The 19,020-nt window shown below is 32.4% G+C and overlaps 1 protein-coding gene across 2 annotated transcripts in view; it reads left to right on the top strand.

Moving 5' to 3' along the window:
- Positions 1-19,020, top strand: part of LOC106461742 (calpain-A-like) — an 80,853-nt gene that overhangs the window by 45,650 nt on the left and 16,183 nt on the right. For both annotated transcript variants that reach the window (XM_022388774.1, XM_022388775.1), the window contains exons 5-16: positions 1,152-1,320; positions 1,853-1,933; positions 8,844-8,944; positions 9,575-9,652; positions 10,151-10,326; positions 10,947-11,110; positions 12,220-12,434; positions 12,683-12,725; positions 14,861-14,899; positions 16,689-16,824; positions 17,765-17,823; positions 18,866-18,934. In XM_022388774.1, the coding sequence (XP_022244482.1) occupies positions 1,152-1,320; positions 1,853-1,933; positions 8,844-8,944; positions 9,575-9,652; positions 10,151-10,326; positions 10,947-11,110; positions 12,220-12,434; positions 12,683-12,725; positions 14,861-14,899; positions 16,689-16,824; positions 17,765-17,823; positions 18,866-18,934 (1,330 nt within the window). The remainder of the gene's footprint in view (positions 1-1,151; positions 1,321-1,852; positions 1,934-8,843; positions 8,945-9,574; positions 9,653-10,150; positions 10,327-10,946; positions 11,111-12,219; positions 12,435-12,682; positions 12,726-14,860; positions 14,900-16,688; positions 16,825-17,764; positions 17,824-18,865; positions 18,935-19,020) is intronic.

A 19,020-nucleotide genomic window follows, 5' to 3' on the forward strand; every position in this document is an offset into this window, starting at 1 on the left:
AGAAAGAAATTGGTCTCAGGTCTACCCACATTGTATGAGCAGTCTTTAGAAAGAAATTGGTCTCAGGTCTACCCACATTTTATGAGAAGTTTTTAGAAACAGATTGGTCTCAGGTCTACCCACATTGTATGAGCAGTTTTTAGAAACAGATTGGTCTCAGGTCTACCCACATTGTATGAGCAGTCTTTAGAAAGAAATTGGTCTCAGGTCTACCCACATTTTATGAGCAGTCTTTAGAAAGAGATTGGTCTCAGGTCTACCCACATTGTATGAGCAGTCTTTAGAAAGAAATTGGTCTCAGGTCTACCCACATTTTATGAGCAGTCTTTAGAAAGAGATTGGTATCAGGCTTTCCGAATGTCGTTCAATGAAACTGTTGAAAATGATTGCTAGAATTCATAAATGCAATTTAATTATGGTTTTAAGTATAGGGAGTTGGCTTCTTCTTATATGGTCAGTCTATACATAATACCATGGGAATGAAAATTCTTGCATGACAACATAAGAAGGCGAGACCACTTCAGAGAGCACGCAGTATATTTCGTTCGATAACGTAGTACCTTATATTTAACATACAATTTTCGGCTATAAAGTTCAGTTTCAGAAGAAAATCTTCAGTCCCTGTCTGCTTGGTATGTTATTCATAAATTGTGTACAATCGTTTAAAATACCGGTAGTGTGTTATACTTTGATAACAAACATTCCTTCTTTAGTTTTTTTTAATCGTAGCCTTGATAAGCATGGGTGTCCGCGGGGGGGGGGGACACCCCGGAAAATGAGAAACATAATTCTTTCTTTATTCATTCAGCATGTATATATGAATGTTTTATTCAATTCACAATTTCACATACTTCCCCCACCCCGGAAAACTTTGCCTCTCCTAAAATAATTCCAGCGGACGCCCATGTTGATAAGAGTTGCGTAGAAGGTTCTACAAAAAATTGGAATGTCAAACCTGCCCCCTAAAGAGCAAAAAGAAGGCATTAGGTTTATAGAATTAATCCCAATTGTGTCGTACCATAAATAATAATAAAAAGATTATCACCCAATAATGCGTCTGTCTATAATCGTATTCGTTAAAGACAGTATTAGGCATTATAGCATGGTATGTTAGTTGTATTACTTTCCACAGTGCTTTTTGTTTGTTGAAGATTACATGGATCGTATGAAGCACTGAAAGGAGGGACAACGTGCGAGGCTATGGAGGACTTTACCGGAGGTGTAACAGAGTTCTACGAGATCCAGAAAGCACCGGATAACCTGTTTAAGATCATGTTAAAAGGTTATGAAAGATGGTCTTTGATGGGATGTGCTATAGAGGTAAACACTGTATTCTACTCACTAGATGGATGCCACATTTAGCTACGGTTTTCTAGAACGCGTATACATGCTATTGCACACACTGAAATTAATCATTGTGTAATAAAAAATCACGAATATAATTATGTGTTTGTTTAAACAATAGGCCTACTTTTCGGGTTCGCACTACAAATGACGAAACCTTGTAGTACATTGTTGCCGGTTTTTTTTTACTAGCCCTCGACTTTTCTTCCCGAATAAACAAAATAGTTGATAAACTTTTAAGAAAAGAAAACTTTTCAAAATTGAAACCGTTAGAGTTAGTGGCAATTATTGCAGTCTACTTTCTTTGATTCGTTATCGAATTAAGTACGAATGGAATATGTGCCTCATCAACGTAATGGAGATTTTAGCTTAATATAATTTGAAATTTGAAAAAAAAAAAAGACCTGCACATAGCTTCAATATAAAATATTTATAGTGTATTTATTTGTATATGTTATACTTTCACAAATATATATATATATATGCACCTGTCCTATTCGTCTTGCAGCCGGACAATGACGTAACAGAGATGGAACAAGACAATGGGTTAATCAAAGGCCACGCTTACAGCATCACTGCAGTGCGAATGGTAAGTGATACTTTTTTAAATTTTCGGTATTCGGTAATATTCGTTGTAAGTCCGCAGACATATCGCTGTTTCACTGGGGGGCCGGTAATATTTAGCGATAATTTACATACTTCGATGATTTGACATTGGATTAGTACACTTCGTTACTTTGATGTTAAAACAATGTTTCGAAATAAACCGATTACCAGCAGCTTAATAAACGTTTTGTACAAACCGATAATCCCAGTATGACAGTATTGTTTCTACAATGTTAAAAGTTCTTTAGTGACCTGTGTGCATAATCTCGAAAGATGTATATAGTAATTAAATAGATGTGCTATTTGACTAAATTTTTGAGCGGCAAATTGCATATCCAGATTTGGCCTTGATGAAAGCCTGACAGATCCAGTGAAAGTCTACAAGTAAAAGTGAACTCTCAGTCCGTAATGGGTTTTCTTTTTGAAGCTCTTGTAATGTACTTTAAATGTCTTACCTTAAAAGTTTTGCAGGTTATTTCAAGGAGACTATACTTCTCCATCTTTTTTTTTCTCTCTTGAAAACGTGAAACACGCAGAAATTTGCTAAAAATGAACAAAACCTCTACGACGATTTTCAGTAGCGTTCATTCTTCAAGACAATTGTTGTAAGACAGAGGAAGTGGATTGGAAGTGAGGAGGTGTAGCAGTAGAGTCAAGAAACTTGGCAGAAATGGAAAAGCAGTCGCGTTAATTCTTGTCCAAAGCAGCCCATTTTACAGTAGAGATGTGGTCGATATTTCTACTGTTTGAATTTGGTACATTCAATGCATGAAATTTAATAATAATCTTGAATTTTTATTCTATGGAAAACTATTCTATATCAAGAAGTAAGAAAGATCCCAACATATTTTAATTATGAAATACTTCTCTAATTCAGGCTTAAGCGCTTATTCTAACACTATTATAAGCTGGAAGTTAAACATCACCAAAATGTACAATTTATTTACAAAATATATATATATATATTCGAACCTAAACATTTTCTTATCGGTTCAGCTACTTCATTTTGTTTAGCATAAACATGAAATTTAATTTACATTTCCTCTTCGTTATCCACATGACTTCTTCTTTGTATGTATGTGTGCTTTTATCTCATATTTAACTTTATGACACAAACTGTATTTACCTTCCAATGGGTGTTTTTAAATTTACGAGTAATTTTAGGGTGAAAATTGTGTGTGCAATTTTACAGCTAGCCGATATGGCACAATATCTTATAACGATTTAGCTTTATTTAATGGTTAAGTTATTGTTGTAAGCTATATTTATATACGTTGTAATATAAATGTTAGCAAGAGGTCGCAAAGTTTAATAATTTAGGCGTAGAAAGTTCTGAAAATTTTGGTATTAAATTTCATACTAAATTCTATAAGTCTATTATAAATACGGGGTTCAATGAAGAATAGAGAAAACTTGTTTCTTGTTTGTTTTTGAATTTCGCGCAAAGCTACACGAGGGCTATCTGCGCTAGCCGTCCCTAATTTAGCAGTGTAAGACTAGAGGGAAGGCAGCTAGTCATCACTCTTGGGCTACTCTTTTACCAACGAATAGTGGGATTGACCGCCCCCACGGCTGAAAGGGCGAGCATGTTTGGTGTGATAGGGATTCGAACCCGCGATCCTCAGATTGCGAGTCGAGTGCCTTAACCACCTGGCCATGCCGGACCAACTTGTTTCTACTCGATACAGTGAATCAGTCAGTGTTTTCTCAGCTAGCGTTTTGTTTTCAACCACCTTATCAATCATCCGTGAAAGTGTAAAGGAAGTATATTTTTACGTTATTGTAAAAGTTAGTGTGGTATTTACGTTCAAGTAATCCAGTTAAAAAAAAACGTTAAAGGAGAAAATAAACAAATTTATTACCGTTACATTGAATTATTTTCCTTCAGCTAATTTCAAAGAACCCGCCAATGAAAGAACAACGTTACAACATTATTTGTGAGTTGTAATACAATGATTTTCAGAAGTTTTTATTTCTTTTTTAAATATATATATTTATATATCTGACGTAGTAATTTATGTGAATAGCATGAAACATTATACTGACAACCATACGGAGAAAAACAACATTTTATTACTGCAGCTACGATAATAATCACCACATGGAGGACACAGTACAGGCCATAAGCTGTCGTGCAAGAGCCAGATCGTCGTGAGCATAGATCAGTGATCGTAAGCCATTACATGTCGCTTAAATAAATATAGTTTTATTTTAAATTCGACTTATTGGATTACAGCTTGTTTTCATGATTAGTAAAACTTCCCAAAGTCATGCTGAGTTTATTGATAGCGTCAGAACTTGAAACGAGTACCGCTACCTAATTATTATTGTTACGGTAAGCTATTGTATTTGTGCAAATGCCAGGGCGATAAAACAGTCTTGTATAAAGAATATTAATAACACGCTATAGACATATATTTATCATCAGCTGTGAACTGTTCTAATTTTGAGAATCTTTAATATTGTGTAGGCCTTATTTCAACGCTTAACAGTCAATGTCGGAAAATAATAATATCGCCTCATGCAAACAAACAGACAAACAAGCAACAGTTTATGAACAAGCTTACTTGGGTTACACAATCCCAGACATAAAAATGCCCGTAGGAGTAAATTTTTTATTTTTTTACGTACAAGGGTTATGGTTTCAGAGTTCAGTTTGTTCTGGAATCTGAAAGATACCCATGACCTAGTTATATAATTAAATATGTCTCCGTTTCAAACTAGCAAACAGAAGACTTTAAAACTGCGACTTTATTCACCTTCTTCTTCAGGTTTTAATCCTGATAATGTAATATTTATTCTGAGTGAACTTTAACTTGATGATGTTTGTAAACAAGCTCTAATCAAAAGCCTTAATTTTAGCTTTCCAGCTTTCAAATTAAACTATGCTAGTTATATTTATAATTGTGAAAAGGCTTACAGAACCCTTACTTCCTTTCCATTGTTCGCTATGCTGAAAGAAAATACAACTCACGATCTTCTAAGAACCAAACTAAAAAACCATCGCTCTTTCCTCCTTTTACAGATATAACTCCTATCATCCTACCTCTCCAGTAAACGATACTGAACTACAGCTTATTTAAAACTCTGTCACAGAACAAGTATATTATTGTCATTATTTAAAACAAAAATACTTGTAAGTTGTACAATTTCACGGATATTCGATCAAGTAACCGAACCTACGCGATAGCTAACACTGATTTGAATACTAAACTAATTTCTCCATCACTGAATGAAGTGAAAACCAAAATGGCTTATGGAAAGAGTAACTGAATATACATGATAACTAACATTGATCTGAATAATTCACTAATTTCTGAATCATTGAACGAAATTAAAACTAAATCAATACTTCAATGATTCTTGTATTTATATTGTACCCTTGTTTCTAGATGTCTTGCAAAGTCTCGCGATCATAAACATTCTAGGGCTACTTTTGGAAACTTACTTGATCTTAACCTCATATGCTGTCTAGCTGCCCCCCCCCCCAGTGGCACAGCGGTATGTCTGCGGATTTACAATGCTAGAAACTGAGTTTCGATACTCGTGGTGGGCAGATTGCTTATTGTGTAGCTTTGTGCTTAATTTCCAAGCAAGCAAGCAAAGCCTTATAGCAAACATATAAATTATAGCAATAAAAATATATCTTACAACATTGCCTCTTCCTAGATTGTGAAGTCCCTTGAACAATCCTAATACAAAAAGTAATAAACAAACAGCACACTAAGCTGCCGATTCACCAAGTCTTCTTATTGGTTTTCTTTTCCGAGGCCTGAGATCTGCAGAATGAGATGACCTTTTGTCCTTATTTTCACTGGCTATCCTGTTGCTGGGAGAGCACTTCCTAGGTAGGAGGTTGAGTAAATCCACTTGTGGTTATATCTTTGATTATCTTCTAAAAATGGGCTCGACAAGAACCCCGAGTTATTCAGCAGATTAACTTTTCATTGCCAACTTCTTCTCTGGAGCTACCCAGTTGACTGTTCTCTCACTGATGTACTTACAAAGACAATCATGATAGATGAATTTTATCTTCGATCACCTGATTTCTGTAAACCACATCATTGATTCTTTTCAGTACAATATATGACCCTTCCAATTAATTGCTTAACTTTGGAGTTCATCCTTTCATGTGTGTGTGATTGTACAGCCATATTGTGTCACCTTGATGAAATCTAGTCTCAGCAGCGTTAATATTGTAGCGACTTTTCCTTTTATCACAATTTGATTAAAGTCTTTCTTAAGTAAGGTCATATATAATATCTTTATTCTTCAGATCATCAAGAGCTATTCTAACCATCAATTCCTCAAGACATGCTGGAACGTTTGGTTCCACTACATACTCCAGCCACTAAATGTAATTTTTTGCTAATAATTCCTGTTATGAGTACTTCACTTCTTCTTGATACAGTAACTACCCTGCCTATTGTCTCTGGAAGATCATGTAGTATTTAGGAATTTCTAGTTATATATAATTCGAGATTATTTGGAGCTATTCTAACCTCACATCCATGTTTCTGCATGAAGTCGGCTCTCAATATGAACTCTTTCTCAATGTCAATTCCCAACATGACATACAGAGAAACTTCCTACAGTAGGGGTAACTTTTGCTGGAACATTATGCTCACCTGCTGTCCACATCAATCCATCTTCTTTATTCATCTCTGGAGGCAATTTCCCACATTTAGTTAACACATTAGGTTAACTAATTGTAGCTGTAGAATTAGTGACAATCAGCATACTGCAAGGTTTTCCATCAGTAAACCCACGGACTCAGGAATGATTTTCTTCAATAACATTCTTATTTCATTTGGGATAGATGTAGTATTTTCCCATTGAACTTCACCCCATTAAATCTTGCTAGTTCCTGTCTTTTTTTACGTCTGCTTAGCTCTTTGCTGTTCCTTTGATGTAGTTTAGCTGATAATTCCTTAAAGTATTGGTTGTAATGACCAGGTTTCTCAAAACTGCAACAGTTCCCCTTTTTTGGTATCCTTTGGGAAGAATTCTTATTCTCTACATGCTTTTGTCTATAGTTCCTGGTTGTATGTTCTTTTAAGTTATACTTACAACATCAATTGTCTTGTGGTTTATCTCCTCCTTTCTATGTAATAATTTGTCTAACTAATCCTTTTAGTTCCTCCAGACTATCATCAGAGGGAGTTGATGTTTCAATACTATTCAATCTGACGAAACTGTAACTTCTAGATGTTGTCTTTAGTTGTTTATCTGCGACTTTAATGGATTCTAGTTCCACCGCCAACTGCAGAACTTTCTTTAAATATTTATACCTACTTTGACTCAGTCTAATTCTCATATCCTCATCTGTTATGGCATCTAATTGGTCAAGTGCCAATGAATCCATCATTTCACACGGAGCATCTGGGTAAGATAATTTGGCATGCCTTTCCAAACTTTATGCAATTTCGGCTAAAGTCTCCTTCCTTCTGGTGTGTGTCACTTGGGAACCTTTTAAATAAGGCAGTTATCAATGCTTGATAGTTGTTATACTCTCAGCTGCAGGTTACTTAATGACGTTAAAATTGTCTTTTTGAATGGGCAGCAAGATGAACAGTTTGTTTTTCATTATTCCGTTCGTTCACTTTGGAAATTATTTCAAATTGAGCCTGATATGCCTCCCATGGTGCCTGTTCACTGTAGTCAGGTATTATTGTTTAATTGAAATGTGGTATTGTTGCTAAGTGTTATTTTTAAAATCTGTTTTTAGGTGTTTAATTTTTTAATTTCTAAATACTATTTTACATCAATATCTTCATTGGACAGACTTGGAATAATTTGTTATCGACTTTCTCGCAGAAAGAACGACTATGTAATTCTGAAGTTTCATAACCAACAGTTTTAACTTTGATCATTTTCTATTATTATGTTATTGTTTAGCACAAAGCAACACAGTGGGCTATCTGGGCTGTTCCCACCATGGGTATCGAAACCTGGTTTTTAGCGACACAACCTTTCAGACATACCACTGAGCCACTGAGAGGTGCATTTTCGATGATTTTGTTTCAAACTGGTGAAATAATGAAACACAGAGGTCTTGAAACATTAAAAACATCACACAATAGCGTTAAGGAATATACAAATCAAAGATGTTAGTGGTGGTTTGAATCAACAGTTAAGTAACCTTCCAGGAGAGGAATTTTTCAACAGCCTGTAGGAATTCCTAGGCTTGGTTATAATAGACTATGAGCGCTCTGTCCATCGGGAGGAACCAAACTCCTGACTTCAGTGTTTTATGCAAGTCTGTAGACTTACCGTTGACCCACAGGAAGAGGGCTACTAGCCTTAAAATTAAACACTACACTTTCAGTCTACAATTATTGCACTTGATTGTCAAGAAAAGTGCAAATACATTTATAACTTGTACTGACAGCGTTAGCCTAATACATGCAGAGAAATTTTGTTTGTTGAATTTCGCGCAAACCTACTCGAAGGTTGCCCGCACTAACGGTCCCTAGTTTAGAAGTAACAGATTAGAGGGAAAGCAGCTAGTCAACATCACCGACTGCTAACTCTTGAGCTACATTTTTACAAATGAAAAGTGGGAACGGCGTGACATTATAATGCCCCCGTGGAAGAAGGGCAAACATGCTGGGTGGCAGGAATTTAACTGGCGAACCGCAGATTGCAAACGGAGAGTTTTAACCACTAGGCCATGCCAAGCAGCAGAAAAATTAAAAGCAGACATATAGCAAGAATGTCGCTGTATTAGTATCGCTTCAAAGCTATTCGACGATACAAGCTCCCCTAATGATCATGAACAAAAAGCGCATGTTAGTTTGTTATCACTACTTTGGACATTACTTTTTAGTTCGAATAAACTCCACTTATATTTCTAACATCAACTGACTTGTCTTGATTGATTGTGCTATTAGGTTGAAGTTAATACTCCGCGGATAACAGGAAAAATCCCCCTGATAAGGATCCGTAATCCCTGGGGTAATGAGTGTGAGTGGAAAGGAGCCTGGAGTGACAGGTACTGTTATATTTTGTCTGTTTTAATTTTTAAGTTCAATAGTTTTTCTAATAATTTGTTGCTTTACTATTGAAATTGTATAGGAAATAAACTATTCATAATGTTTCAAAAAGAACCAACTGCTTACGAGACCATTCGTACTGGTAATATAATATAAACGAATGTTCTACCACTTTAATACAATACCGGTCTGAGTTATGCTGGTACTAGTAGTAGTAGTGTTAAGACACATTATTAACAACTTAAAGTCAAACTATCGTACTATATCTAAACGATTGATTTCTTATATTTTTCAAATTAGGAAATTTGTATGTATTTAATATTACATTAATGTGTTTCAAATTTATGCGACAAAATATATTTTCTTATATAAATGTGTTACTGGTTGTTTATATAAATAAGATAAAGGCTTTTTGTGTTTGTATTCGTATTTTTTTACTCAATCTGCTCAATGGGCTATCTGCGCTTTATCCACCACAGAGAATCGAACCTCGCATTTTAGCGATGTACGTCCGGAAACTTATTGGGAAAATAAAGATTCTTTATTTAATTACAGCAAAAAAGGAAATTGCATTCACGTTTTACAATTTTAATTATCCGTTAAAGTATACTTCTATACTAATCTTTCAGGTCTCCCGAATGGACATTGGTCAGTGAAAATGAAAGAAAAGAATTAGGGCTGATATTTGAACATGATGGAGAATTCTGGTGAGTAGTAAAGTTTGTTTAATTTTGTTTATGCATCTACTTTTGAATTCTTTCACGACATCAGTGTTTGAAGCTGTCCAGTTAGATTAACAATTCCTGCTTCAGTTTCTTCTTAAAATGTTTATCCTCCGACCTCTTGCACACCAGACAAGTGGTCTCTCAACTGAACTAAAGTGTTAATCCCCTAGTACTTCCTAGTAATGTACCTTTTTAATAACAACTCAACCTATTGCATTCTTCCCCTCTCATCAACAAGGCCTGTCTTTGCACCTTATCTCAGTGTCTTGGGATGGCTCTACATTTGGTACCACTTTTTCTTGTGATAATTTAGTTTCTTTTTTTATATCCTAAGCTCAGATTCAAATCTGAAACCTCTTACACATGCCAGACAAGTGCTCTACCAACTGAGCTAAAGGGTTAACCCCTAGCAGTTGCTAGTAAAGTAATTTTGTTTTTAATGACTCTACCTACCACACTTTTATTGTTGTTTTTTTTCAGGATGTCATTCAAAGACTTTCTAATGAACTTCAACAGACTAGAAATCTGTAATCTTAATCCTGATTCCCTAGATGATGAGCCTCTCACAAAGGTATCAAAAAAGAAGTGGGACATGCATGTTTTTGAAAGCAGTTGGATTCCAGGATGTACTGCAGGAGGTTGTAGAAACTACCTGGGTTAGTTGGTGTAAAATCTTCAGTACCTATGCATGTGCATGGATATTATGTAAGCCTTTGAACATATAATATTGTCCCTAGTATCTTAGAATTTGTACTGACTGACTTTTTCAAAGTGCTAAAACTTTAATCCTTTTGCAACAATGCATTTTGTATTTCTAGGGACCAGAGAAAATTGGGAAATTTGGTGGAATATCAAAAATTGTATATTTAATTGATTTATTATGTACGTTATTGAAAAAGGTCCTAAAAACCATATATATCATTGGATTAAGTGTGAAAATCCCTTAACAAAAATCTGCCCATATGGTCTGGGAATAAAAATACTTTGTAAGCAAGTTAAAAATACTTGACCAAAAAAAAATCTGTGAAGTTATTATTGATATTCTTGATAACAATTTGAGCTATCATAAATAATAATCATTCAGAAGGTTAGCTTAGAAAAAGAACAACTTCATGGTCCAATCGGTACATTGATATAAAAGGACTGAACTAGCTTTCTCGGTGCACTTTTTTGGATATCACTTGACCTGTTAAAACATACATACCTTCAGTGTATTCTGCTTTTTCTATCTCATTAAATATTTTATCTTAGCATGAAATTATTACTCGATTTGTAGACACGTTTTGGATGAACCCTCAATACCGAATAACTCTTGAGGATGTTGATGATGATGACGATGATGATCTTTGTACTATGATAGTTGGACTTATGCAAAAATATCACAGATCCAAGCGAAAGATGGGACAGGATTGTTTAACAGTTGGCTATGCTATTTATGCTGTAAGAAAGAACTGTTCTTTCAGTTAACGTTTCAATTTATATTTTCTTGTAACCTGTTTTATTGAACAGTGATAAAAGTATTTTAGTCACACCTTTTGGTAAGTTTGGAATTTCTATTTTTTTAGTTTTTATACCAATTTATCCTTCTTATAATTACTTGAAGTTGAGAGAATTAGTTTCTTTTAAAGCAGTAAAGCATAAGAAATACTTAACCCAAAAAACTGTCAAGTGACAATGTGGATCTTAATGTATGGTTACTGGTAGTTTGAGTAATGAAACATGTAATCATGCTTAAAACTAACCCAGAACAGGAAAAGAAACCTCATTTCTCTATGCTTTTATATAACACGGAATATTTTTATTAAAGCATTTTTAAACATTTATTTTTCATCATCATTTCATGCTCCAAGTAGCTCAGTCGTAAACTTGAAGGCATTTAATACTAATATTCAGGGTTTGATATTTGAGGAGGATACTATGTAGATAGCTTATTGTGCTTTAACAATGAAACATCATTTTATTTATCTCTACATTAGTAATCATATGATTAAGTAAGGTTTCATCTAAGACAAACCAAAATACTTTAAACTCCATACATTTGTACCTGCACAACATTATATCAGTTTGATCTATATCTACATGTCAACTATCCGTTTTTGATATTTTCACATGTAGTTTCAAACTTACAACAGAGTTTGCAAAAATCAGTTGTTTATATTTGACATCATGTTTTGACAGAATTATCTTGAGAACCCAATAACAATTTTTATATGAGAGCTCGTAAACTATTGAAACATTTAATTTTGAAGTTTGAAATTTAATATCATAGAATTACATATATCTAAAAAAAAACAACAACAACAAACAGACAGGTTACTTTTCTAATCTTTAATATTTTTAGTTATTTTGTTTTACTAAGTGATGTAAATCAGGCATCTTTCTAACTCATATGTAAAAAGTTATTTAATTAATTAATCATTATTTAATGCTTCATGATTCAGTAGAGGATGTTTTTAATACTCAGTGACGTGCATTGTTTTGATTCACTTACTGAATAATTTAAACACTATTTATTTCTAACTTCAGTATACTTACATTTGTTTCATTAGTTAAATGACCCAGACAACTTACCTAAACCACTGCCAAAAGAGTTCTTCAGATATAATGCTTCAAAAGCCAAGTCTTCCTTTATCAATTTGCGTGAAGTAAGCTGTAGATTCAAGCTTCCTCCAGGCTCCTATTGCATTATTCCATCAACCTTTGACCCTAAACAAAGAGGAGAGTTTGTCTTGAGAGTATTTACTGAAAAAGAAAACAAAATGAGGTAAAAATATATTTCATTCTTAAAGAATTGGATAAAGTGGAAGTGTGGTCTTATATTTCAAAGAAAGTAGAATACTTTTTATCATCATAAATTTAAAAAAAGGTACTTTTGTTTACTTAGGTAATCTTCTAGGTAATGATAAATTTTGATGAATTTCTTTACTAGTTAGAGAAGCATAAAACTAATGACATTGTTTAACTGTTTTCATGTTAACACCTGTTAATTTTTTTTATTGAATGTTATTGCAGTGAATACGATGAAGAAGTTGGGCTTAAAAATCCTGCAGAAGAAGTAAGGTTTTTATTACCATTGTAGTGGTTATTTTGTACATCTTATTTAATACAGTATAATGTTTAAAAAGAAAAAAATAGTAATAAACTGATGCTATTTAAAGTGTAATTTTTATACTTCATTGATATAAGGAGTAGCCTAAAATAAATTACATTGCCATTTTTATTGCACAGACATTGAACTTTATATATTCTAAGATGAATTTGTTAATCAGTGTTTGTTTAAAAAAAGTAAATTGATTGGAAATAGGATAATTTGTTATTGAAGTCATCAAGTTAAGAATGAGGGTAAAGCTTGAATGTTTGGTTCTAGTTGGCTATGTTTAATTGATTGTGGAGTGGCTCATAGTTAATTTCATAATCGTTACTGGGTTGAATATCATGATGGCAGTAGTTTTTCAGATCTGTTGTCATTCTTCATTAGGTATGTTGATAACATTTAGGACTTTGTGTTGGTCCTTTAGTAGGCAGGAAATATTAACCCTAAAGGCCTCAGCACAGAATCTTAAATCTCATCAATAAATGTAAATATGAGGAAGAAGAATGTATAAGATTTGTTAACATGTCTTGTACACTATCTCAAATCATACTGAAAGAATATGAATGATATTCTAATTTCTCCAGTTTTTGAAAATACAGATCAACAATTTAGATGTTAAGTAATGCTCTCTCTCTTCACGTTGCTATTATCAAGATGCAAGTTCTTAATTTAGAAATAAAGAATACAGAGGGCTGAATAAGGTATATTGAAACAAGTTTGAATATGCAAACTAGCAAGCCATGTGACAACAACAGCTGATATAAAGTCATGATGAAATGATGTATCAAAACTACATTTGATACTGTTTAATGTTTTGTAAGTAGTGTGATGGCACCAAAAATATATTCCTGTTGGGAATGGTACTTAAAAGTCTTTTTTCCAATGTAAAATATTCATCACTCAAACCATAAAAATATGTTCAGATCAAGGATTTAGAATTTCCAAGACTAGGATATCCTATGTAGTTAATGCTTTGGTAAACAATCGAATATGTATCAAATTGGGGCACCATGACCACTCAAAAAAAAAAAAAGAGTCCTGCAACAAGTACTACCCCAATTATGGTAAGTGTAGTGTGACATCTTGTAATAGTTCAATATCTGCAAACAGAAAGGTCGGTGGCAAAAGCCATATACCTGCAAAAATACACATAATCAAAATGGGTCTCTGCCTGTAAACGAGGTCAAGGTATGGTTTCCAATCATACCTTCCATCAAACCATCACATACTTGAAAAAAATTTGTATTCATTTTATTCTATACAAAGACATGCTGATCAATCTGGTGGACACAGAGCATATAGATTTGTTGAAATTGATGCTGAGATGACACTTTCTCACTAGATTTAATATGGAAAGTCTTCAGAGATGGTTGGTGTGCATTGGACATCAAAACTTAGAGGAGAGCATTTTGCAATAGAAACCATGCTACAGAGTTATTGTTAAGATGCATGACTGGACATGGTGAAGGTCCATAAAAAAAATAGGACTCAACCTCTACAGAGGAAGAGATGAAAGTTTTGAGCAACTTTTACAAATTTGGGGATTTCCATTTTTAGGCTTATAAGTTACATAGTCTAATTTTAAGTCGATTAATATTTTAAAGTTTTTAATTACAATCATTATGGATGGCATAAATGGATTATGATCACCAGAATTAATATCCTTGTAGCTATGTATCTGCAAAAGTATGTCTATAAATATGTTAAATCCTTCATTGAAATTTGACCAAAAAATAATTAGCTAATGAAGAAAGAGAGAAATATCAATAATATTAAGTAAATTGAAATGTTATACATATGTATGAAAAATGACTGAGAAGAGATTTTATGATATTTTATTTTTCAAAATGTATCACCAGAATTATTGAGGAGAACAAATGTAATTTAAGTCTTGTATAATTTTGGTATTTTTCCCATCTTGTTATACTTGAAATTCATTTATTATTTTATTGTAGTACACAGTTTAATTACTTTTAATGTTTTTTTTTAAAAATTGTCATTGTGGAATAGATAAAAATTTAACAAGAAAAAGTTTGAATCACATACTTTTCCCTGGTACTTGTTTCTAAATGTTTTTTGTACTATATTTTCTCCAGCAACAGAATCCAACTGAACCCTCAGTCAAGTCGGCACCTGTAAGCTTGGCACCATCCTCTCACTTTTCTAATTCTCACTTTAACTTTCATAAACCCACTTGTTTTATTTAGACTCTTATTTTATAAAAATTTGTTATATTGTTCTCAGATAATTGAGAATTTTGTTTTGATTTTGCATGCCACTATCACTGGTTTTTTTGTCAACTTTATGTAGAAAATGAATTTGTATGAATGCATGAACTAACCCCATTTTGATTGTCTTCCATTTTATTGTTCTTTGTAAATGTTCTTCCCAATAGCATTATTTTGTGATCTGATTACTAATTATTTTATAAAATACAATGCCCATTAAAATCACCTTTCAAATGAAGTATGTACCTTGTTAATTAGGATTGAGCCCTGGCAAATGTCACTTGTCCAGTTTATGGTACTCATTGTTTTTATTATCTCCATTGTTAATTAAAACACACCTTCTAGGTCATAACATATAATAAACGTTATTTAATGTTATAAAAGTCTCGCATATATGTTTTGATGCCTTGAGAATTATGCTTCCATTACCCTGCCTATACGCACTTCACATGTGTTAAAGTAATGGTCTGTTACTGAAATTTTTCAAAATTCACGTTAACCATAATGCTAAAAATTCTTGATTAAAATATGTTTGTGAACTGAAACTTTCAAGGATTTAGTTTCTGTCAGTTATAGGGCTCAGTTTATTTTAATTGTGTGCTTAATTCTGTCTTTGTAAATATATACAACTTCATCATTTGTTAGATTTTTGACTTTTTATTTAAACATAATTTTTGTTAGTTAACAGCTAAAATTTCTAGAAATCCATATACAGGATGATTTTGAAGCTTAGCGAGTTTCATTAGAATTTGTACAAGATTTCATCTCCTGTCTAATATTTACATTATATAGATTGTTGTATTCTGAAATACTTGACTGTACATAGTTATGTTTGAAATACGTGGGAATGGAGAAGCATGTCACTCTCATTGTTAAACATCAATTTAAAGCATGTTAACAAAATCATGCACATGAAGGAACGTTTCTTTACTTACTGACTTTGCCTCAATGGAGAGATGTTTACAGCTTTAGTCATACTTATTCTTCCCTTGCCTAATATCATCTTCATTAACCATTGGTAAAGTTGTTTTATAGTTTACTCTTAATGTTTGTTTTATACAAATTTATTGTTAAATCTTAATGTTGATCTAACTAGTAGCTGATCAATGAGGTAATAAAGTTCACAGTATATATACTCTTCATTAATTATACATATGGAGTTTTCCTTGTTAAGTAGTTACAATTGAAGCACTATCTGTGTACATTTACCATCAACTTCTTACTGCTTGAAATACTCTCATTGATCAGGTGAGATTTTACAAATTCTTAAATTATTCCAAGTGACCACATTGATGTATAAAGCTCTAAAAGAAGCATTTCTCTTTTACACTCTGATTGAAATTCCTTTGCTTGTACAGTTTTAATAATGATTCTTGAGATCAATTGTTATCTTATATTTATTCATATATTTTAGTTATTATCATAAAGAACTTATGCATGAGTTACTTTGTATTTTGAATTTCTTATTCATACTTTAGTATACGATAACAAATTCTAAACCATTTTAAGCTATGGTTCTACTACCAGAAAAAGCAATAGGGTAAAAGCATGATATTTTAATTAGAAAGCTTCTATGATGATTAATTAAGGAACTTAGTTGTGAATAAGTCAAATTGATATATATATATTGAGAAATGTGTTCCATTTATATTACTGATTTTTTGTAGCTTTATTTAACTATGGAAAACTGTTACAGGTGCAAGTTGAACAGAATGAAGTGGAAGAAAGCAAGGAACAACAAGTAAAAGATTTCTTTGCTAGTATCTCAGGTTCAGATCTAGAAGTTGACTGCTACGAACTTCAAAAAGTCCTTACCTATGCTTTAAAACAAGGTATTTTCAGAAATATTCCCATTTCTTTCAGCTTATGCAAGATAAAGTAAAATATTTTAGATTATAATAATAATATATTGTAGGGTCTAAAAGTAATGAATAAAGTAAATTCTTCTATTTTTATGTCTTAAATTTTGTATCTAATTCTCAGAAGTGCCTTATTCCTTACTTTATTAAGATTACTGACAAAATAACAAGATTTTTACCTGTGAATATTTTAGCTATCAGCTCTAACACATTGAACTGAAAGAGGAACCAATCAAATGTAACATGCAACATTTGTATACATTAATAACCTTAAAATGTGTATGTAAAAAGACTAAAGATCAGTTATGCTACAATAATGCTATTTCATGCATTTTGAATAAAGCTAGGCAATAAGTGTTATTTACTATTTAATTCATCATCATCAGGCATATTAATCAATTACATTCAATTAATCAACATATAACACTAAAAATCAGGTTTCAATATCAATGATGGGCAGAGTACAAGTAGCCCATTGGTAGCTTTGTGCTCAACAACAAAAACAAACATATGGCAGTATTTTGATTACTTGAATAGATGGAACAATTAAAGACAGTAATAATAAGTTATTTTTGAGATATTAATCAATTCATATTTTTGATTAATTGATTACTTTACATGCTCTTTACATACACACACGAGAATGTTTTACAACATTAGTTTCTGGTACTGTCGTAGAGTGTTTATTCTGTCCTCTTCTATAACATATCTTTGAATTAAAGATCCACTTATACAATGTGAATAAGCATCTTTACAAATACGCTTTGATACATAAAATATGTCATATTAATTTGCAAGAATGGCAGTGATTTGTTGTTTTAAGACAGAGTTCATGAAAGTATAATTTTATAATCTTGAAAAAAATGTAGTATATATTTAGTTTATAATTTGACAACATTTTATTATTTTCCAGAACTTGACATTGAGGAAATTTCATTGGATATTTGCCGAAGCATTATTGCCATGATGGATGTATCCTTAAATAACCTAGTATTTATTGTGATCAAGTGACCACAAGTCTTTGTAGTTAATAGCTCTTAAAAAATATTTCAGTCAGTCATTTATCAATATGTTGTACGATTATCGATAAAGGAAACATAACTAAAAAAACACAGAAGAGAGGTATTTATTCTAGTATTTTAGAAATGATCGTTTATGTTATCCTTTCATTGCCAGTTTATTTATAACGTTATCAAAAGGCATTCATATACATTCAATGATGTACATGTAATATTTAATTTATATTTGCCAAGTTATTCACTATAAATTTCAAGAGTTAAATCAACTTCTTGTACAACTTTTATCACAGTTCTTACATTTATTATTTTGTAGCAGGTAATGACAGATCCTCTATTATGAGGGTTTCACCATAGCCTCAATATGTGACATTTTACCAACTATAACAGTTGCTAGCTTTGAGTTATCTTATCCACTGCAGACCCTCTACGTGTTAAGGTTTACCATAAATACAATATATAACATTTTACCAATTGTAACAAATGCTAGCTTTGAGTTATTATCTTATCCATTGCATTGTGTATGAAGGTTTCACCATAGACACAAAATGTGATGTTTACAAACTGTAACAGTTTCTAGATTTGAATTGTTAACCTTAGGAAAAAAGTGGAAGGAAATCTGACAAAACAAACACATGTATTAAACAGAATTCATAAATCGAGGCTTAGTGATCAAAGAAGTGACATTAAAATCAATGTTTGTCAACAACAGATGATATCTTTATTTGCATCTTTAAGCACTATTTGGAATTATTTGCTGTTTTGAAACCTTTAAAATGTTTAGGTGAGCTAGACTAAAGTCTTTTTTTTTATGTTAAGGGTTGTTTTATTACTCATTAATTCCCCAGGTTTAACATACATAGCAAAAAGGAAAATATATTTTACTTCAGTAATCATAATTATTGATATTACTCTGTCATACCTAAATAATCATATTAGATATAGGGACTGTCAATGGTATAAAATACATTAATATTAATCTTTAACTTCAAGATCAGGTTGATCGATCAGGAAAGCTCAAGCTGGAAGAATTTCTTAAACTCTGGATAGACATTAGGATGTGGAAGGTTTGAAAGCTTTTTGTACAGTTTACTTTAATGTGTGGAGTAGAAGGGAAGAAATTCTGCTGCACTGTTAAAATATCTTAATATGT

Source organism: Limulus polyphemus, unplaced genomic scaffold (genome assembly GCF_000517525.1).
Source record: "Limulus polyphemus unplaced genomic scaffold, Limulus_polyphemus-2.1.2 Scaffold1022, whole genome shotgun sequence".
NCBI lineage: Eukaryota > Metazoa > Arthropoda > Merostomata > Xiphosura > Limulidae > Limulus > Limulus polyphemus.